Consider the following 21,599-nt stretch of genomic DNA (forward strand, 5'->3'; position numbering starts at 1 on the left):
CTTGAGGGCAGTGGCATGATCTCGGCTCACTGCAACCTCCACCTCCTGGGTTCAAGTGATCCTCCCACCTCAGCCTCCCAAGTAGCTGGAATTACAGGTGCATGCCACCACACTAGCTAATTTTTGTATTTTTTAGTAGAGATGGGGTTTCACCGTGTTGGCCAGGCTGGTCTTGACCTCCTGACCTCAAATGATCTGCCCAACTCGGCCTCCCAAAGTGCTGGGATACAGACATGAGCCACCATGCCTGGCCTTCACATTTTCTTTAGATTATTTCTTAGAGTGTCTACCTCTACTGTTCCCATTATCAGTCTGTAATCTCATGTTGTCCACTTTTTTCCATTAGAGCCCTTAGCGTATTAATAATAGTTGTGTTCCATTTCTTGGTCTGATAATTCCAACATCTCTGCCATATTTAAGTCTGGCTCTGATGTTTGCTGTGTCTTCAAACTGTGTTGTTTTTTATTATGCCTTACAAGTTTTTGTTGAGGGCTGGTCGTGCTGAACCAGGAAGAGGTAAATGGACTTTCTGTGTGAAGTTTTATGTTGGTCTGGTTAGGGGTTGTGCCATGTGTGCTGTTTGTTAACTGTAGGTGTCAGAGGCTTAAATCTCTGGTGTTAGTTTTTGTCTCCCTGTTGTCTTTAGGGTTTCCTAGAGATTTCTCAAATAAGCTCTGAGATGAGCAGTTCTTTCACTTGTATCCCCTGTTATTATACAGGAGCCCTGTCGATGTGGCAGTAAGATGTGGGGAAGGGGAGCCAGAGCAGGCTGGGGTTAGGTTATGTTCTCTTCCTCCAGGTTTGTTAAAATCACGATTGGCCTGGCTGTGATTTTTTTTTTTTTTTTTTTTTTCAGGGCAGGCCTTGTTTAAAAAAAAAAAAAAAGACATATTTCTTTTTCTTTTTTTTTTTTTTAAATTAATTTAATTAATTTATTTTGAGAGAGTCTCACCCTGCCGCCCAGGCTGCAGTGCAACACCGCAGTCTTGGCTCACTGTAACCTCTGCCTCCTGGGTTCAAGTGATTCTCCTGCCTCAGCCTCCTGAGTAGCGGGGATTACAGGCGTGAGCCACCGTGCCCAGCCTCTTATTTTTAGGCAGCATCTCACTCTGCCGCCTAGGCTGGAGTTCAGTGGTGCCATCATAGCACACTGCAGCCTCGACCTCCGGGGTTCCAGCGATCCTCCCACCTCAGCCTCCCGAGTAGTTGAGACTACAGGGGCCAGCCACCATGCCCGGGTTTTTTTTTCTTTTAATTTTTATAGAGACGGGGTCTCACTTTCCATCCAGGCTGGAAAGGATGCCTGGATGTCTTTTATTATTATTATTTGTCTAATTTTTTTTAGACAGAGTCTCCCTCTGCTTCCAGGTTGGAGGGCTGCGCACCGATCTCGGCTCACTGCACCCTCTGCCTCCTGGGGCAAGCGATTCTCCTGCCCCAGCCTCCCGAGTAGCTGGGATTGCTGGCGCCGCCACCACGCCCGGCTAAATTTTGTATTTTTAGTAGAGTCGGGGTTTCGCCATGTTGGTCAGGCTGGTCACGAACTCCTGACCTCAAGTGATCCGTCCGCCTCGGCCTCCCCAAGTTCGGGGGTTACAGGCGTGCGCCCCCGCGCCTGGCCCTGGACGCCTTGGAAGTCACTCCTCAGCCAGGAAGAGCAGCGACAGGCCCCGCCCACGCCAACCGCCTCGCCCTCCGTCGCCCGTTTCCATGGTGGGCGGCTGGGGCTGCCTGGCCACCGAGCCGGGGTGCAGCGGCCGCGGGAAGGTTCCTGGCGATGGCGAGATGAGCGTCGCGGGGGTGGTGGCTGGGACGCGCCCCCCCAGCTCGCCGACCCCGGGCTCCCGGCGCCGGCGCCAGCGCCCCTCCGTGGGCGTCCAGTCCCTGAGGCCGCAGAGCCCGCAGCTCAGGCCGAGCGACCCGCAGAAACGGAACCTGGACCTGGAGAAGAGCCTGCAGTTCCTGCAGCAGCAGCACTCGGAGATGCTGGCCAAGCTCCACGAGGAGATCGAGCACCTGAAGCGGGAGAACAAGGGTGAGCCGGCGCGGGACCCCAGGCCAGCCCTTCCTCCCCAGCACCCCGAACACTGCCGCTCCCGCAGCGCAGAAACACAGCCATGAACTCCGCACACGCCTGGGCTCGGGGATCACAGGACAGCAAGTCCGCCCCGGGTCCTGCCAGGCCGAGCTGTCCCCTCCTCCCGGAGGGAGACCCGCGTGGCCCCGGGCAGTGCCGACCCTGTCCGCCTGTCTCCTGGGGCTGCGTCATTTCCGATGCCGACCCCGCCAGTCCTCTTCTCTCCAGGCAGGGTCAGACACACCTGTTAAAAACTTTACAGAGGGGGCCGGGCGTGGTGGCTCACGCCTGTAATCACAGCACTTTGGGAGGCCGACGTGGGCGGATCACGAGGTCAGGAGATTGAGACCATCCTTGCTAACACGGTGAAACCCCGTCTCTACTAAAGATAGAAAAAACTAGCCGGGCGAGGTGGCGGCGCCTGTGATCTCAGCTACTCCTGAGGCTGAGGCAGGAGAATGGCGGGAACCCGGGAGGTGGAGCTTGCAGTGATCTGAGATCCGGCCACTGTACTCCAGCCTGGGCCACAGAGCGAGACTCCGTCTCAAAAAAGCAAAACAGAAAACAAAAACAAACAAAAACTTTATAGAGGGAAACGTGCCCAGGTGCGAGTGCGCAGCTCAGTGAATTTCCACCAGCTAAACACATGGGATCAGGAGCAGGCATGCCCCCACACCGCTTCGCCTGTGCCCACGCCGTCCTCGGGCTAGGCCTTCCCAACTGCACCCTTAGCAGCTCCTCACCCCCACGGACCAGCCCCCTCTCCACCCCAACCCACCCCACTCCCCCAGCAGAACGAGGGTCTGCCAGGATGTGGCTTCGCTCCTCGCTTCTGCTTCAGGAGGGCTCCAGCAGGGGCAGTAGTGCCCGCAGCTGCCTCTCCCGCTCCACTCCCTAGTGCTGCCTTACCTGAGTGCCAAGTATCCCATCACCAGGCGTCTGTTTTGTCAGGAGCCCCCTTCCCCGTGTCTTCTTGAGCCTGAGGGCCCCACTTCCTCATGTCTTCTTGAGCTTCCCCCCACCAGTCCCTGATGCCCGCAGGATCATGACCCCGCCAGGGCCAGGGGTTCTGGAATTCACCTCTGCACCCCTAAAGCCCAGGCCCTGCCTGACGGTGTGGATGCCCTCCAGTCATCTCAGATGGATGAGGCTGGTATGCCAGGTGGACTCTGCCTAGGGAACAGGCAGGGGCATTCCTGGCCTGATGCCCAAGGCAAAGGCGTGGTGGAGAGTGGGACCCATGGGGCAGGGCCCGGTCAGCCAGTGGGGAGCCAGGACTCTTTAGGCTCAGCAGCGGGGAGAGGCCAGGCTTTTCTCAGAATGGCTGTGGTTTCAGAAGTGCTGAGCAGGGCCTGTGCTTGCTTCCAGATCTCCATTACAAGCTCATAATGAATCAGACATCACAGAAGAAAGGTGAGAACTGGGCCCTTCAGTGCCTGAGGGGATGCTCCTGCCACCCAGGGAAGTGCCTGCAGACTGTCCTTGCCCACCTGGCTGCACTTGCCCCTGTATGCCAACCCAGTGGGGACAGGTTCTGGGGGACCTGTTGGACAGATGCCGCTACCTCTAGCTGTGGCTGGACGATGTTATGCAGCCAAGCACAGCACGTGCTGCTCTCAGTTAGCCCAGGGCCTGAGATCATCACAGTGGGGAGGTGGGCACAGGGTGCTTCCCAGACCCTCCCGCCTCCAAGCAGAGCTGAAATGGGAGGGAACCCCTGAGACAGCCCTTGCCCTGCTAGGTCTTTACCTCAGATTGCTGCTGTGGCCAGGCCCAGGATTTCCAGCCCTGTGGCTCTGAGTCCTGACATCCTGGGGGAGGGGCTCTGGACACACTCCACCCAGGGATCCCTTCCTGCCACCTGGGCAGCAACCATGGGGACAAAGGGAGGAAGCAGAGTCCTGCTTCCTTGCCACTTGTCCAAGGCACTTCCCCATCCCGACGGTGGCCCCCACCCAGCCCAGGATTCTGGTCTCGAGCTCAGTCCTGGTTATGTTTGGGGCCGGGGATGACACCAGGACATCTGACTGGTGGAAGGAACCGGCCTAGGAACATCACAGCTGGGGCAGTGCCTAGGGCTCTCCCTTCCCAGGGAGACACGGAAAATGGGGTGGAGGGAGGGCCCTTCCCTAGCCGCTGTAGCAACTCCAGTGAGCTGTTCTGGGCAAAGTGCGGCCCAGCCAGCAGCCCCAGCCCTGCGGTGCCGGGGACCCTGACAGGACACAGGAAGGGGACACAGGAAGAGGCCATGCTCTCCCTCGGGACCTGCTGTTCCATGTGTCCCAAGCCCTCCTGCTTTCCAGATGGCCCCTCAGGAAACCACCTTTCCGGGGCCTCTGCTCCCTTCAGTGCTTGCTGGGTCTGCGTCCGCGGAGTGTGGGTAGAGCCGGGAGGACACAGCCCTGCCAGGCTGAAGGAGGGCCCCTCACGGACACACAGGCCAGGAGGCAAGCATGGGCTTCTTGCGGGCGGCAGCACTGACACTGCGCTCTCCTGCAGACAGCCTCTCCATGTCAAGCTTCCAGTCTGTCAAGTCCATCTCTAACTCAGGTGAGCAGGCTGGCGTCCATGTGCTCACAGGGGTGAGTGTCCCACGGGGACCCCAGCCTGGGTGGCCACTAGGGGTGCTGACCAGGCCCCCTCTGCTGGGCCAAGCTCAAGGATTTAGGGGTGAAGGGGCAGAGGAAAAGAGCCCTGCAAGTTGAAGCCACCAGGAGGGGCCTAAGGGACGGTGGGCAGGACCGGGGGCCAGACACAGGGCAGTAAGTCCTCAGGGCGGGCACCCCAGGCGAGGCAGAAGGCAGGCAGGAGGGGCCTCCCCCGGTGGCCTTCTAGGGAGGATACTCTGGCTGCCCAGCAGGAGCCCTGCTTGGCCGTATTCCTGCCACAGGAAGGCAGGACACAGGAAGGATGGCATTGCCCACAGAGCCCTGGGTTCATGGCACCTTCTGCAAAGTGAGCCAGGAGTAGAGAGCCTCTTTTCCCCACTGTGCCTCCGCTGGAGGCCAGACGTTTTCCTCAGCCCAGCCCTCACCCGCACCATTCCTGTGATGGGCCCAGGCGCTAGAGGGGCCTTGTCCTTGCCGAGGAAACCCACGCAGGCTGGGTCCCAAGCCTCTCATGCAGTTTCATTTTACCCAAAATGGGGCCAGCCTCCACTATCTTGGTTGTTCTAGAGTGTTCACAGGCACCACCCATGTGCTTCACCCTCAGCAGCTCATTGATTCCCCCCAGCACCATCCAAGGCAGGCTTCCCTTTACAGAGGAGGAAACTGAGGCAGGGGCAGGGTGTTCACAGGCACCACCCATGGGCTTCACCCTCAGCAGCTCAGTGATTCCCCCCAGCACCATCCAAGGCTTCCCTTTACAGAGGAGGAAACAGGCAGGGGCAGGGGCTTCTTGGGTACACACAGCGGATCCTGGAAAACTTGGGCAGTGACTGTTGGTGCCTGCAGTGACCGGCCTTGTAGGGTCTGACTTGCAGCCAACTCTCAAGGCAAGGCCAGGCCCCAGCCCGGCTCCTTCAACAAGCAAGATTTGAAAGCTGACGCCCCCCAGAAGGCAGACCTGGAAGAGGAGCCCCTACTTCACAACAGCAAGCTAGACAAGGTTCCTGGGGTACAAGGGCAGGCCAGGTAAGGCTTGGGTGTTCCTGGGGTGCAAGGGCAGGCCAGGTAAGGCTTGGGTGTTCCTGGGGTGCAAGGGCAGGCCAAGTAAGGTTTGCCTGCACCCGAAGGGCCCCATGACTGCATTTACGAGGCTCACGCCCTGCAGTCAGCCAGCTGCTCTGCCCCTAGCCCCAGGGGCCTGTCTCCAGGACTCATGACAGCAGATGACGGCCACGCTCTACCCATCGGTGGGCGCTGTCTTCCTCCCTCCCCCAGCGGTACCTGTGCCGACCTGGGCCCACAAGGGGGGCCAGTAGCAGCCCCTAAAACACTTTCTCAGAGAAAAGTTTGTTCTTACCAAGAAAAGTGAGTTGCGTTCCTGCTGCCCCTTGGCCACAGCCTGCCTTTGGAGGGCACTAGGCCAGAAGGACAGAGCAGGACCAGGTTCTGATGATCCCTGAGTTTCTGGGACCGCCCTGGGATGCTAGAGTGCATACTTTCAGCAGCACAAGCAGCAGGACAGGCTCCTGCATCTCTGCACATCCCGAGACCAGGCCTGGAGCAAGATGCCCCACTGGGTGTGGGGTCACGACCAAGAGCAGCCTAGCAGCTAGCTGGTTACCCACTGAAGCCCATCTGACCCTTAGGGCACCTTCAGAGGGGAGAAAGGGGCAGGCCGCAGTCCCAGAGACCCCCACCTGGTGCCCAGAGCACCCTGCTAAGTGGGAGAAGGGACCCAGGCCCTCTTCCCCACATGGGCCTGGATGCTGCCTGGGGAGGTATCCTGGGTGAGTGGTTACACACCTGGGCAGTTCAGCTCTGGCTGCTGCAGTGACTGTTTCAGAAAGGAGAAAGCAGAGGCCTCTAACGCAGGAGCGGCCTGTATGGGGAGCAGCCAGCACCAGGGCAGGCAGATGATGGGGGCGGGGGCACACCCCGCAATGACCCTGCCCCTTCACCTGCAAAAACCCACCACACTGAAGCAGTGCGAAGTGCTCATCCGCGAGCTGTGGAACACCAACCTCCTGCAGACCCAGGAGGTGAGGCCCTGGGTGCTAGGGTTGGCCCTGCGCAGTCTGCCGCTGCCATAGGCCCCACCACGCCCCTGCCCCTGCCTTTCAGCTGCAGCACCTCAGGTCCCTCCTGGAAGGGAGCCAGAGGCCCCAGGCGGCCCCAGAGGAGGCTGGGTCTAGGTGAGTGCCTGGTGCACCCCAGCCCCATCCCTGGGCACCTGTCCACAGTTCACTGCTGACTCTTCCTTCACCCAGAGACCAGGAAGTCATGCATTTTCCTAAGGTCTCCACGAAGGGCCTCTCGAAGAAATGGTGAGTCCCATGGGCATGGGGACAGTGGGGCAGCCCTGCAGCCTGGGCCCCAGGGAGGGAGTGGGGAAGGGATGGTGGCGGCGCAGAAGCAGAGCACGCGGAGGCCTCTCTAGGTCCCGGTGAGGGCCATGCAGGCCCCACTCCAACACCACTCCACTCCCAGGGATGCCCACAGTGACCATCCCTCTACCCGCCCCCAGCCTGCTTCTGAGCCCACCTGTGGCGCAGCGTGCCATCCTGCCTGCCCTGAAGCAGACCCCGAAGAACAACTTTGCCGAGAGGCAGAAGAGGCTGCAAGCAATGCAGAAACGGCGCTCAGTGCTTTGAGCCACCCACATCTGGTCAGTGGCAGGCCCACCAACCTGCCGCTGGAGACTGGTTCTCTATAGCATTTCCTGATACTTCCACTACTTTTAGGCCTGGCTAAATTCCAAGATAGATGACGCTTAAAATAGATAAAGTACTTGATCTCTAAACTAACAAACCGTTTATTTTCTGTTATTTTGCTATTTAGCATTTACATAAAAAACACATGATGAAGTAGGTATCGCTTTACCTGTTGAAAGTGAAAATAAAGCTTGTTTATTTCCAAGCTGTGTGCCTGGTTCCTCACTGGCTATCAGGTGTCGTGTCCCTTCCCATTCCCAGCCCCTGGCTCCTAGCCCAGCCCCTGCTGTCTGCAGAGACCTGCCTGGGCAGCCCAGTCTTGCTCATCCCGGGACCTGCCAGCGGCCCTGGGAGAGGCGCATTGGCAGAGCCGTGCACATCCTCCCTGGAGGCAGGAGGGCTTTTTTGGTACCCTGGCTGGGCTGGGGCTGCGTTCCAAACACACGATCACTCTGGGTCTCCTGCCCAGACTACACGCTCCTGGGGGCAAGAGGCTGTCCTCTCCTGCCCTGACACAGCACCGCAAAGAGGTCCAGCCAGGCTGGCCCTCCTCCTTGGAGGGCTGTCTCCAGAATGGTGTGGACATGCCCGCACCACCCCTTCCACCACAGCACAGCCATGTCCGCTGTCGGGGGTGGGGTGGCCAGCTTAGTGCCCACCCTCACCCAGCCACACAGTCTTCCCAAGCCCATGGCCCCACTTCCCTGGCATTAATCTCAGCCTGTCCCTGCTTCAGGGAGCAGGAACTTTGCCAGGAAGCTGGGGGATGAACCAGGCCAAGGAATGGGATGGTGTGTTAGAAAGGACAGCTGAGGCCCGGGGCCAGAGTGGACAGTGCCGGCCCCAAGGCTGACAGCATCCTAACAGGACAGCAGGCCCAGGTTCATGGAGAGGGGGACACAGTGACAACTCCTGACAAACACAGGAATAACAAGATTATAACAATCACAGATGATGGGGTAGTACGCATAAAAAGGGAGGACCTCTTATCACCAAAGGGCTGCTGGCCGGTGTCCAGGTTAGCGGACAACACAGGGAGGCACTCACTGCATGGGGGCCCCGCCCACTGCCAGGCTCTCTCTGGGTGGTGCAGCGCGTGGTGTTCTGAGGACGCGGGTCCTGAGGGCCTCGCTCTTCATCCTTCACAATAGGGACACGGCCCTTACACAAGTGGCACAGGGGTGCTGGCAGCACGATCCCTGATGCCCCTGCTCCCTGGGGGCCCCACAGTGCTCAGCAGGAATGCCACAAGGGCCGAAGCCCAGCTGTTGGCAGGGAGCTGGCAACAGCCATCGGCCAGCCCTCCTTCCGATAGGCAGCCTGTGCCCTGGACTCAGGGGCTTCCCCAGGGGTGCCCCACTTGCCCAAAGCAGCGCAGCCTGAACCCCAAACTGTGAGCAGAGAATCCCATGTGTATTTGAAGGTTTCCTATGTCCTCTGTGTTCTCCTACAGAAAGGAGCAGGGGTGTGTCGAGCACACACAAGACGCTCTAACACCCTGATGCTGCTGAGACAGACCTGGACCCTGGACAGGCCACGGTGAGAGCAGCCCGAGGATGGTGGCTGGGGACTGTGTCCGGCTTTGTGGAGGAAGTCACATGGAACACCTTCTCCAAGAAGACGGCTATCACCCTGCAGGCAGCCCGCTCCACTGTGCCCGTCTCAGTCTGTGCAAGTGTGGGATTTCATTTGGCAGCTCCCCAAGGCAGAAGAGAAAAGGAGGAAAGTTAACCTAACTCCAGGCTCTCCATGTAGGCCAACACCTAGAAGTGTCTGACAGGAGGCGTGTGTCCTTGGCCCCGATGAGGCTGCGGGCCATCCCTGCAGTCCTGGCTAGGCAGCCGGGAGGCAGGCCTGGTGGATGCTCCGGGCACAGGTGTTGAGCAAGGTGGTAACCGAGTGCTTGTCCAGGAGCTGTGGCAGCCTGGAGGTCACGCAGCGGTGCACCGACCTGAGGAAGGGGTGGGTGCCTGCAACAGAAGACTGGGCATGAGCCTGAGGCAGTCGGCACCGCACCCAGGCCCTACACACCAGGATTGGCTGAAGCACCAGGAGGAGCCCTGCATGCTGCCTGCCTGGCCGTCGGGCTCTCCTCCCAGTGCCTCATCGTCAGTGAAGAACTCAATCTGAATGGGAGTTGGAGCCCAGGGCTTTGCCTCTGACAATCTTGGGGACCCAGCCCTGGCTCTGCTGTGTGCCAGCTCTGGTCTCAGGGAGACTGATCCCTGTCAACGTGGCTCTCTGGTGCCACGTCACCTAGATGGGGCCCTGTGTGCCCAAGCTACTGGTAGGACACGTCAGCTGCGCTGAGCTCCCTAGTGGGCTCTGGGAAGAGCAGGGTCTGTCCTTGAGCCGCAGCTTTCTCACCCCTCAGCCACTGAACACAGCCACCCTGGACAGCTGACCTGACACAAGATGAAGGGGCAAAAGGACACAGGAGACAGCAGAGACCCTCTTCCTCAGGTGACCACTGGACAACCTGCTCCTGTCAGCACCGGGGCAGCCAGAAAGGGGATGGAGGGGCCTGAGCTGGGAGGGGCTGGAGTGCACAGAGGCTGTCCCTGCCGCACTGGAAGCCTGGTCTTCCCGAACGACCCCTGCCTGCCCTGAGCCCCCAGACAGCTCCTCAGGGTCTGCCCACTGTACAGCCACTGTCGGTCCATCCGTAGCAGATTCTCGGCACGGCAGTTGGTGGGCACGTGGTGGCACACTTGGGAGGTCCTTGTCGTCTGCAGCACACAAGGCTGTACCTGTGACTGGACAAGCCCCGGCCTGCCCTGCCTTACAACTCCACTCCCGAACAGGACTCTTCACACCCGAGGAGGTTCTGGTGAGGTTTGTGGCAAAGCCTGGAGGTCTCTCTGACTCTCAGATTTCCAAACCTGAAGCCCGGAGTGCCCTGCATTGATGGGTACCCACAGGTCCCGCCCACCACCTCCCTAGGGCCACAGGCAAGCATAGCTGTATCTGTGTTGCGGAGGTGAGGGTGCGTGGGCTCTGGCAGTGGGGGCAGAGACATGGCCAATCTGTCCTGGGCTCGGTGTATGTGAAGACAGGGCAGACAGCCTGCCGGAGCATGAACACAGGGTGGGGTCTGGACACCGTGCCCTCCAGCTCAAATGGCAGAGGCCGGGGGCTGCGGTCAAGGTTTGCTAACCAGCGCCAGCCTGACGCTCCTGGACACTCGCCCAACGTGCACATCAAGTGGACGGTGCCATTGTTGCTGCAGTGAGAAGAGTCCACCAGGTTTATCATGCACTTGGGGTCCAGCCTGGCCACCTCGCCTTGGAGCACGCTGGGGGTGCTCTGCCGCTGGTCGTCCTCAAGCCTATGCTTCTGGGTGCATACCACCGGGGCCTTGAGAAGGCAGCATGGTGACCACACTGGGCACATATGGCCCAGGGCTGGCCAGCTGCCCTCCACAAAGCCCAGCCCAGCTGGATGTACGTGATGAGTGGGCCGTGGATGACAGTCATGGCTGAAGTGAATGCGCAGGGAATGGCTGAAGACAGGTGAGTGGATGTTGGCCAGGATGGCATCCAGGAGCTGCTGGCACAGGTGCTGCTGTTCGGTCAGCGGCACCAGGGGCAGTGGGTTGGAGGCAAGATGGGCACGGTCAGCAGCCTGGGACCCGAGGGTTCTCCATTTAGGGGGCCTTCCCACCCCAGGCCCGTCCTCACTCACAGCCTGATTCCCGAGGGCTCTCTCTCAGCCTCCACCCTTGTGCAGACAATGTTGGCTGATCCTGGGTGTAATCCCCCACCCCCACAGCCTTGTCCTCCCCAGAGTCCCTGCCTCCTCTGGGCCGGGTGGCAGAGGCACCCATGGGAGCCGCAGACAGAGGGTGACTTCTCCCATGTTCCCACCCAGCACAGCAAACCTGGCCTGGAAGAGGCCTGGTGGGCAGGGTCTCAGGTCAGGCCCAGCCCCCACCCAGCCACGCTGACCTCGAAGGACCCTCCTGCGGTGCTCCCAAGAGCTCTTGGGGGAGCCCCAGTTCCCCTAGGGGTTCCCAGCATCCCACTCACCACTGCCACGTCATTCTTGAGTTTCTCCAGGGTGATGTCACACTTTGGCAAGGTTTTCAGGGGACCTGCAGAGAGAGGGAACTTAGGCTGAGCTCCGTGCTGGAGGGCTGGGAGACATGGCTGGTCTCAGGCTCGGATCTGGGATCCCAACCAGCGCCACTGGGCCTCGGCCCTCAGAAACCTCTGCAGGAGCTCCCTTCAGCTGACCAGCTGTTCCCAGACCCAGAGTTTAGGCAGGCGGCCCTCACCCTCAGGAGCTGCCCATCCCTGTTGGCAGTGAGGCAAGGGGTCAAGAGAAGGGACAGTGGCCAGGCCCCTGACCAGGCTGGGAAGGCCTCAGTCGCATCTAGGCCAATCCCTGTCCCACTCAGTCCTATAACCCTAAGGATCAACTCAGGAAGGCCCGGAGGACCACCCAATAGTGACTGGCACTCTATCCAGACAAGCAGAACAGAGAGACGCTTCTAGATAGGGGTGCGGGGACAGCCTGAGTTTAGATGAGAGGGAGGTACAGGCCAATGCCCATGCAGTTCTGAGGTGCTGCCTGAGCTCACAGCAGCCTGTGGCCAGTGGCCCTGCCTTCCACCTGCTTCTCACCAGCACCGTCTTGTTTCGTTTTCATGACAGCACATATGGGCTGCAAATGGGGTAATGAGATGCAGCTGCCTGCCCACAGTCACTGGGAAGTCAGGGGCAGAACTCCAGGTCAGGTTCAGGCCCATCACAGCCAGCTGATGGTCAGGCCACTGCAAGCTGGGCCCCCAGCTACTGGCTGGATGAGGCCTGGCTGTGATGGGCCAGCATGAGGGCCACAGCGTGGTCAGGAGTAGGGCAAAGGCTGGGCACTGGCCAAGATGAAGCCTAGACTCAAAGCCCCAGCACACACACGAGTGGAGCCTTGGAGGCCTCTGTCCAGGGCCCAAAGAGCTGCCTGGTGCCTTTGCTAAATTACCACATCGCCACCAAGTGCCTGTCCACAGCTGGGCCACCCCTGCCCTTGGGGACCGTCCGTGGGCTGTGGGCAAAGCTCACAGCTTGGAGGGGTCTGTCACAAGGTCTAGATGGCTCTTCATCGTGCTCAGGTCCTTTTTTCTGTCTGGCACAGCAGAGGGGACACTAAGACACGAGCCCAGTGGCATCCCCAGGGCGCTGGCCCCCACCCTGGCCGTAGCCCACCTTCGTTCTTGTCGATCTTGTTGACCACGCGGTGCAGGGGACTGATGCGCTTGGACAGCTGCTTCAGTGTGTCCAGGTACTGCTGCTCCACGCCCGGCTTGAGCCGGCTGGACTCATGACAGAGGTCACTGCAGGACTATGGGCAGGTGAGGCCACAGCTCTAGACCCTCAGGCGGGGAGTTTGGGCTGTGAGGGCCCCAGAGCTCGCACACCCGGTATAAGCTGAGGCCTCGTAAAGGTGAGGGGTGACCTTAGCACCTCAACCCGCCAGGCCGTGTACAGCTCACATTATGGAGCTGTGGGTCCCGGGCCCGACTTACCAGGCCCGGGTAAAAGTCTAGGGGAGGGAACACTGGAGTTCTGTGGGGTTGGTGCTGTGGTTAGGGACTGGGCAGGAAGTTACGGGGGACGGAGAAGGGCTGGAGCTGCAGCCAAGCGGGAGAAATATGGGTGCCGGGCCCAGGCAGGACAGCCACCGAACTCACTGTGCAACAAACCACAGTGGTGACCACTCCCCATCCTCCTTCCCGTGCCAGCTGGGCGGGGATCTCACCTAAAACAAGGGGTTGGGAAACAGGCCAGACCAGCACCCTGAGCACAGGCTCAGAATGGGCCAAGAGCACACACAGCTGGCGGACGTCCTGCTTCTGGAAGGTGATGGGATGCCAGCGAGATTACAGTGGACACTTCCTTCAGCTAGAAGCCTAACGAGCATACCAGCTGGATCTGCACCAGCTGAAAACACCGGCTGCTGAGTCCAGGAGTTTGAGACCAGCCTGGGCAAACTAGGGAGACCTTGTCTCTACCAAAAATAAAAGAAAAAGAAAAAGCTGTTCCATGGCTGCTCACTTTCAAAATACCAAGAAAAGGAAAGAAAAGGGAAGTTCGGCCGGGCACAGGGGCTCATGCTTGTAACCCCAGCACTTTGGGAGGCCAAGGCAGATGGATCAGTTGAGGTCAAGGGTTAAAGACTAGGCCGGGTACGGTGGCTCACCTGTAATCTCAGCACTTTGGGAGGCCGAGGTGGGCAGATCACAAGGTCAGGAGATCGAGACCATCCTGGCTAACACGGTGAAACCCCGTCTGTACTAAAAATACAAAAAATTAGCCAGGCGTGGTGGCGCCTGTAGTCCCAGCTACTTGGGAGGCTGAAGCAGGAGAACGGCGTGAACGCGGGAGGTGGGGCTTGCAGTGAGCCGAGATGGCGCCACTCACTCCAGCCTGGGCGACAGAGCGAGACTCCGTCTCAGAAGAAAAAAAAGAAGAAGAGTTAAAGACTAGGTTGACCTGTCTCTACTAAGAAAACAAAACAAAAATTAGCTGGGCATAGTGGCACGTGCCTGTAGTCCCAGCTACTTGGGAGGCTATGGCAGGAGAATCTCTTGAGCCCTGGAGGTGGAGATTGCAGTGAGCCGAGATCACACCACTGTACTCCAGCCTGGGCAACAGAGTGAGACTCTGTATAAAAAAAAAAAAAGAAAAGAAAGAAAGAAAGGAAAAGAGCAGTTCTCATTTTCCTACTGGGCTCAACCTGCAGTGTTTCGATGAAGTGAGGTCCTGGACAGGGGAGGGACGGTCCGAAGAGGCAAAAGCAGCAGCTTCCACTGGCTGGGCAGTCACTACGCACACCGCCAGGCTGGCTCTCCACATGTGCCACGTCCTTCCTCTGCATGAGACACCAGGGCAAGGGAGCCCCCAGCAGGCCTGAGGACATGTGGAGACACACAGGGAGGTGTGGCAGACAGGCTCCAACCTTATCACACAAGGTGGGCAGCTTCCCCCAGCTGTAAGTAAATGTGAACTCCGTGATGTGTTTCACACAAGACTCCAAGTAAGAAGGTGACGGGTGGGCGCGGTGGCTCATGCCTGTAATCTCAGCACTTTGGGAAGCCGAGGAGGGCAGATCACCTGAGGTCAGGAGTTTGAGACCAGCCTGGCAAACATGGTAAAACCCCATCTCCACTAAAAACACAATAATCAGCTGGGCGTGGTGGCACACACCTGTAATCCCAGCTACTCAGGAGGCTGAGGCAGGAGAATCACTTGAAACTGGGAGGCAGAGGTTGCAGTTAGCAGAGATGTTGCCACTGCACTCCAGCCTGGGCAGCAGAGTAATACTCTGTCTCAGAAAGAAAATTTTTAAAAAATCTAGCCTATTTGTTTAAAGGAGATGTTAATAATTCATGCTCCCTTGAACCTTTTCAGTTTTTTGCTTTTGACAGGAAGGTTCATTAACACACACAATCAATTACTAAAAGAAATATTATCAAGCAGTAAAACCTGACATTCTATTAGCAAACAAAAAAATTCAACTTAACACTATCATACTCAAACTCAAATATCCAGAAGTCAATTTAAGTAATTTATGTCTCCTTGGCAAGAGTGTATGGATGATACCTTTTCCTGGTGACAGTAAAACCTATCCATTTTCTTACCTCACCCAGTATCAGCTTTTATACTTTTACTGATAAAGCCCACAATACACATACTGTATAGAAATCTTGAGCTCTTAATTAAAAGGAACACACAGAGTTATATCTAAATCATTTGCTACAATGATCTAAACCCACTCTATTTACATCTTAGTATTAATCAGAGGGCAAAAACTCTTACATTACCTTTATTTTCAAAACTGGAGCCAGTGTTGCTATCTGGCATAGGCAACATGTGTTCATAACCCCATGATACCATGTGTTTACCCCCAAGCAAACAGGAGGGAGATCCAGGCCCTACTTCCAAAAGCAATAGCCTAAGGGAGAGAAGGAAAATCAAAGACACCGAGATGATTCATTTTAGCAAGCAGTGTACCTGCCACCCCAAAGATCAGAAACCACAATCTTAAAACTAAGATGTATAATATTTTATATGAGTATTATTCACAAAAGATATTCACAATAGTTTTAAACAAAAAATTACAAAGCCATTTTTCTTAAAATGTTACAATAAAATTGTATCTGTGTGTAAAATGTTATTTTGTGTGTGTGTGTGTGTGACAGAGAGAGAGAGAGGGAGGGTTATGAATTAGGAAGCATATGTACCAAAACATTAGGAGTAGTTATATTTGGGTAATGAGATTATGAATGATTTTCACTGTCTTCTTTATACCTTATCAATCATCAGCTCAAAATTTACAATCAGAATTCATTATAAGCTATTGTTTGTTTGTTTATTTATTTATCTATTTTGTGAGACAAGGTCTCACTCTGTCACTCACCCAGGCTGGAGAGTGCAGTGGCGTGATCTCAACTCACTGTAACCTCGGCCTCCAAGGGTCAAGAAGTCCTCCCGCCTGAGCCTCCTGGGTAGCTGGGACAAATCAAAGCTAAGTTTTCTTCAGTTTAAAACAACTTGTTATAATTACGTTGTTTAGCCTCATGGTAATCAGAAAACAAAAATCAATAATAGACACCCTAAAATTTAAAGTAAGGAATTAAAACACACTACTAGAAAAAATTACCTCACTACAAATAAAGACAGGAAGGAAGGGAAGGAGGGAAAAAAAGAAAGAAAGAGAGGGAGACAGATCTGAGAGAAAAGAGGAAGGAAGGGAGAAAGAACAAAAGATAAAAGAGCAGCAAAACAACCAGAAAACCAGTAAAAAAATGGCAGTAGTATGTTTTTACCTGTTAGTAATAACTTTGAATATAGATGAATTAAATTCTCCAATTAAGACAGAGTGGCTGAATGGATTAAAAGACAAGACCCAATTACATACTGCCTACAAGAAACTCAGTTCACCTATAGGCATACAAAGACTGAAAGTGAAGAGATGATAAAAGATATCCCATACCAGTGGAAACAAAAAAAGCACAAGTAGCTGTACTTAGATTATACATACTTTCAGTCAAAAAAAGAAAAAAATGAGATAATTATAAATGAGAAAGAAGTAAACAGCAGCATAACAATTGTAAGTGCATATGCAACCCGCACTCAAGCAACTAAATACAGAAGCAAATATTAACAGACCTTAAAGGACAGATGGACTGCAATACAGTAATAGAATACCTCAACACTCCACTATAATCAACACCCCACTGTCCTCAATGGACAGAGCATCTAGACAACAAAACATCGTCAGTTAAACTGTACTCTATACCAAACGGACCTAACATTTACACAGCTTTCCACTCCGCAACTGCACAATGCACATTCCACTGAATAGTATATGGATTATTCTCCAGGATAGACTATGCGTTAGGCCAAAAAACAAGTCACAACACATTTTTAAAACCTGAAATCATATCAAGTATCTTTCCTGACCACAGTGGAATAGTACTAGAAATCAGTAACAGCAGGAAAAACTCTACAAATGTATGGAAATTAAAATACATGCTCATGAACAACCAATAAATAAAAAATTTATTGAAAAAAGAATAGAAACACAACATAACAAATCCTGTGGGATGCAGCAAAAGCAGTTGTAAGAGGAAAAGGGCATAGCTATAAATGCCTACATCAGAAAAGCAGAAAGATCTCAAATAGCCAATCTGACAGTACACCTCAAGTAATGAGAAAAACGAGTAAAATAAAATGCTAAAATTAGTAGAAAGAATATCATAAAGATTAGAGAAGAAATTTTAAAAATAGAAACAAAAAACTCAAAAAGTCAATGGAACAAAGAGCTGGATCTTGGCCGGGCGCGGTGGCTCAAGCCTGTAATCCCAGCACTTTGGGAGGCACAGACGGGTGGATCACGAGGTCAGAAGATCGAGACCATCCTGGCCTACACGGTGAAACCCCGTCTCTACTAAAAAATACAAAAAAAAAACTAGCCGGGCGAGATGGCGGGCGCCTGTAGTCCCAGCTACTCGGGAGGCTGAGGCAGGAGAATGGCGTAAACCCGGGAGGCGGAGCTTGCAGTGAGCAGAGATTGCGCCACTGCACTCCAGCCTGGGCGACAGAGCCAGACTCCGTCTCAAAAAAAAAAAAAAAAAAGAGCTGGATCTTTCAGAAAGAATTCAAAATTGACAAGCTTTAACTAGACTAAGGAAAAGAAAAAGAAAACAAAATCATAGATGAAAAAGGAGACATTACAGTTGATAACACAGAAATATGAAGGATTCTAAGAGATGACTAAAAACACTTATGTAAAAACAAGTTGAAAAATCTAGGAGAAGTGAATAAATTTTTGGACACATCATAAATTCCCAAGATAGAATGATAAATAAAAAACCTGAGGCTGGGCACAGTGGCTCACGCCTGTAATCCCAGTACTTTGGGAGGCTGAGGCGGGTGAATCACAAGGTCAGGAGATTGAGACCATCCTGGCTAACACGGTGAAACCCTGTCTCTACTAAAAGTACAAAAAATTAGCTGGGCGTGGTGGCGGGCGCCTGTAGTCACAGCTAATTGGGAGACTGAGGCAGGAGAATGGTGTGAACCCAGGAGGCGGAGAATGCAGTGAGCTGAGACCAAGCCACAGCCTGGGCGACAGAGAAAGACTCTGTATCAAACAAACAGAAAACAACCTGAACAGACCAATAATGAGTAATGTAATTAAAGCAGTAATAAAAAGTCTTTCGTCAAACAAAACACAATCATGGTTTTACTGCTGAATTTTACCAAACATTTTTAAAAGAGTTAATACCAATTTTACTCAAAATATGCCCCAAAAAATGAAGAGAAAGGAAGTTTTCCAAACTTGTTCTATGAGGACAGCACGACCCTGGTACAAAAACCGGACCAGGAAACAACACAGAAAGAAAACCACAGGCATTTTAAATATCCCTGATGAACACAGATGCAAAAAAATCCTCAGCAAAATACTTGAACATTGCATTTGACAACACAATAAAAAGATGATCTGCCCTGATCGAGAGGGATTCATCCCCGGAATATGAGGATGATTCAATAAAACACAAATAATTAAATGTGCGACATCACATTCAGCGAATCAAGAGCAAAATCCATATAATCATTTCAGCAGATGCTGAAAAAAATAAAAATCAACATTCCTTCATGACAAAACCCGAACAACATAAGTACAGGAGGAACATATCTCGGCCCAATAAAGGCCATATATGACAAACCCACAGCTAACATCGTAATCAGTGGGGAAAGGTTAAAAGCTCTTCCTCTAAGACCCAGAACAAGCGTGGCTACTTTTACACCACTTTTATTCATCATAGTACCGGAAGTCCTAGGTAGGGCAATTAGACAGGACAATGAAATAAAAGGCATCCAAATTGGAAAAAAGGAAGTCAAACCGTCTCTGTTTGCAGGTGACATGATCGTGTGCACATATATATACACACACACACACACACATATATATAATCGTAAAGATTCCACAAAATCACCCACTAGAAATAATTTAGTCACGTTGCAAATTACAATATCACCATATAAAAATGAGTAGCACACCGATGTACCAATAGTGAAATATCTAACAAAGAAATCAAGAAAGCTATTTCATTACCAAAAAAATTACATTTAGGGATAAACTTAACCAAAGACAAAAGATCCCACAATGAAAACTATAAAACATAGATGAAAGCTATTAAAGCAGACACAAGTAAATGGAAAGGTATCCCGTGCCCATGCACTAAAAGAATATTCATAAAATATCTGTTATCACCTAATGTGATCTACAGAATCAATGCAATCCGTGTTAAATTACAAAAGACATTCTTCATAGAAATAGAAAAAAAAATCCTAAAATTCACATGGAAATGCAAAATACCTCAGATAGACAAAAGAATCTGGAATAAAAAGAAAACCTGGAGGCATCACAGCTAACTTCAAAACATACTACAAATCTGTAGTAAGCATGGTACTATCAAAACAGCACAGTACTATCAAAAAAAGGGGTGAGGGAGAAACAGAGAAACGAAGGAATGACAGACAGACATAGACAAGTGAAAAAGAATAGAGAAATCAGAAATAAATTCACGCATTTATGGTCATTTTTAACAAAGGCATCAAGAGCACACATTTGGGAAGGACAATCTGTTCAATAAACTGTGCTAGGATAACCCAACACCCACATATACAAGAATACATCTAGGCTGTTATCTTACCATACACAAAAATCTACTCAAAATAAAGATTTAAATGTAGGACCTCAAACTATGAAACTACTAGAGAAGAAAACACAGGATAAATGCTTCATGAAATTGATTAAGACAAGGAATTTTCAAATAGACATCAAAAGCACAAGCAACAAAAGCAAAGATGTCATTATATTAAACTTATCAAAAGCACAAGCAACAAAAGCAAAGACGTAATTACGTAAAACTTAAAAGCTTCTGCAAAGCAGAGGAAGCAATCAGTAGAATGAAGAAACAACTCAGAGAACGGAAGAAACTATTTGCAAACTGCATCAGCCAAGGGGTTAATACACAAAATACATAAATAACTAAAACTACTCAAAAGCAAAAATACAAATAATCTGATTTTAAAAAATCTACCCCAAACCTTTGTCCCCCATCATTGTTTTCCCACCTTCTTTCCTCGACCGTCTTTGCCCCCTCCCCCTCACCACCCTTTTTCTTCCTCCATCTACCCCAAAACATTTTCCCCACCATTTTTTCCCCACTTCGCAAAGCCGCCTCTACTCTCCCGCTCACCACCCTTTTCCCCATCCATCTACCCAAACACTTTCCCCAGTTTTTTCCCACCGTCTTTTCCCCTTCTCCCTGGCCACCTTCTTTTTCCCCGTCCCACTGCCAACACCCTCTTTTGCTCCTTCATCTAAGCAAAAACATTTTCCCCCGCCTTTTCCCAAAGCATTCTCCCCAATCCTGCTGCTCACCACTGTCTTTCCCCTCTTCATCTACCAAAAACTTTTCCTCATCGGCTTTCCTCCGCTCCTCCTTGCCACCCTCCTTCCCTTCTCCATTGGCCCGAAAACATTTCCCCACAGTCTTTTCGCAAAGCCGTCTCCCCACTTCTGCTCACCTCCCTCTTTTCCCGCTCCATCGACTCCCCAGAATTTTCCCCACCGTCTTTCAGTCTTCCCCCCGTTCCCACTCGTCGTCTTCTTTGCCCTACCTGCTTGCCACTCTCTTTTCTGCCCTCCATCTACCCCAAATTACTTTCCCATTTTTTTCCAACCCTCTTTCCCCGCTCCCTCTTGCCACCCTCTGTCCTCCTCCTCGTCACCCTCTTTTCCCCCTCCATCCACCCAAACACTTTTTACCCACCGTCTTCTCTTTCTCCACCGTCTTTCTTTTCTGCCCACTATCATTTTGCAAAACCTTGTGTTCCTCCCGCTGGCTACCCTCTTTTTCCTTCCCCTGCTTGTTACCCTCTTTCCCTCCATCTATCCAAAAACTTTTCTCCCTACTGTCTTTTCACAAAACCGTCTCTCCCTACTGCTTGCCCCCATAAACCCTCTACCACCCTCTCTTTCCTCCTCCCACTTGCCACCCTCTTTTCCAATTCCAACTACCCATTAACTTTTTCCCCACCGTCTTTCTGCAAAACCTTCCCTCCCTCCTGCTCCCCATCCTGTTTTCCCCTCCATCTAACCAAAAACTTTTTTTCCCACCATCTTTTCCCCACCGTCTTTTTGCAACGCGTACTCCTGCTCGCTATCCTCTTTTCCCTTTGGCACTCATCACCCTCTTTACCTCCCTCCATCTATCCCAAAACTATTTTCCTGGTCTTACCGCTCCAGCCGCGCTGCCGTCTCCCGTCGCCGCCGCCGCCACCAACCTCAGCGAGGCGAGCTGCGGGACAGCGGCTCCAGCCTCCAGCATAGGCCTGTAATTACCCATTCCGCGTCCTCTAAGCCGAGCACAGAGCAGTTCTACGCGAAAATACGTGACCCAAGAAGGGCCTGACTTTCCTTCAGTATCATTCATGCACTGAGCTTATATACAGGAGGATTCCTGAACTGCATGTTCTGATTGGATGAGAGAAAACCTCCAGGCTTACTCGGATTGCACTTTATTATCATGCTCTGATTGGATGAGAACAAGCCTTAAGACAACCAATCACAGCATGAAAATAAAGTCCAATCAGCGTAGGCCTAGAGGTTTTCCTCTCATCCAAT

General features: G+C 53.0%; 2 protein-coding genes across 8 annotated transcripts; one reads left to right on the forward strand and one right to left on the reverse strand.

The window, feature by feature from the left end:
* Positions 1–1,501: 1,501 nt before the first annotated feature.
* LOC117088172 (coiled-coil domain-containing protein 74B-like) lies at positions 1,502–7,602 on the forward strand. The gene is given in 9 exon segments (XM_033219253.1): positions 1,502–2,035; positions 3,446–3,490; positions 4,381–4,561; positions 4,563–4,627; positions 5,574–5,712; positions 6,530–6,725; positions 6,808–6,872; positions 6,927–7,010; positions 7,211–7,602. Coding segments are annotated over 9 exon segments (1,227 nt in total). The 5' UTR covers positions 1,502–1,710; the 3' UTR covers positions 7,338–7,602.
* LOC117088149 lies at positions 7,475–21,352 on the reverse strand. 7 transcript variants are annotated; one of them, XM_033219214.1, is made up of 4 exons: positions 21,214–21,352; positions 15,220–15,350; positions 11,426–11,490; positions 7,475–10,961 (listed from the first exon to the last, which is right to left on the reverse strand). In XM_033219214.1, exons 2-4 carry the CDS (start codon positions 15,290–15,292, stop codon positions 10,266–10,268), a joined length of 834 nt encoding a protein of 277 aa, XP_033075105.1. In that variant the 5' UTR covers positions 15,293–15,350; positions 21,214–21,352; the 3' UTR covers positions 7,475–10,265. The 7 variants fall into 7 exon arrangements, 3 of the variants coding, with proteins under 3 accessions (XP_033075105.1, XP_033075119.1, XP_033075115.1); XM_033219228.1 differs by lacking the exon at positions 21,214–21,352 and adding an exon at positions 15,816–16,007; XR_004439025.1 differs by lacking the exons at positions 15,220–15,350; positions 21,214–21,352 and adding exons at positions 12,458–12,517; positions 12,602–12,736 and having other exon boundaries at positions 7,475–11,490.
* Positions 21,353–21,599: the final 247 nt, after the last annotated feature.

This window comes from Trachypithecus francoisi, unplaced genomic scaffold, assembly GCF_009764315.1.
Source record: "Trachypithecus francoisi isolate TF-2019V2 unplaced genomic scaffold, Tfra_2.0 Contig00725, whole genome shotgun sequence".
NCBI classification, from domain to species: domain Eukaryota; kingdom Metazoa; phylum Chordata; class Mammalia; order Primates; family Cercopithecidae; genus Trachypithecus; species Trachypithecus francoisi.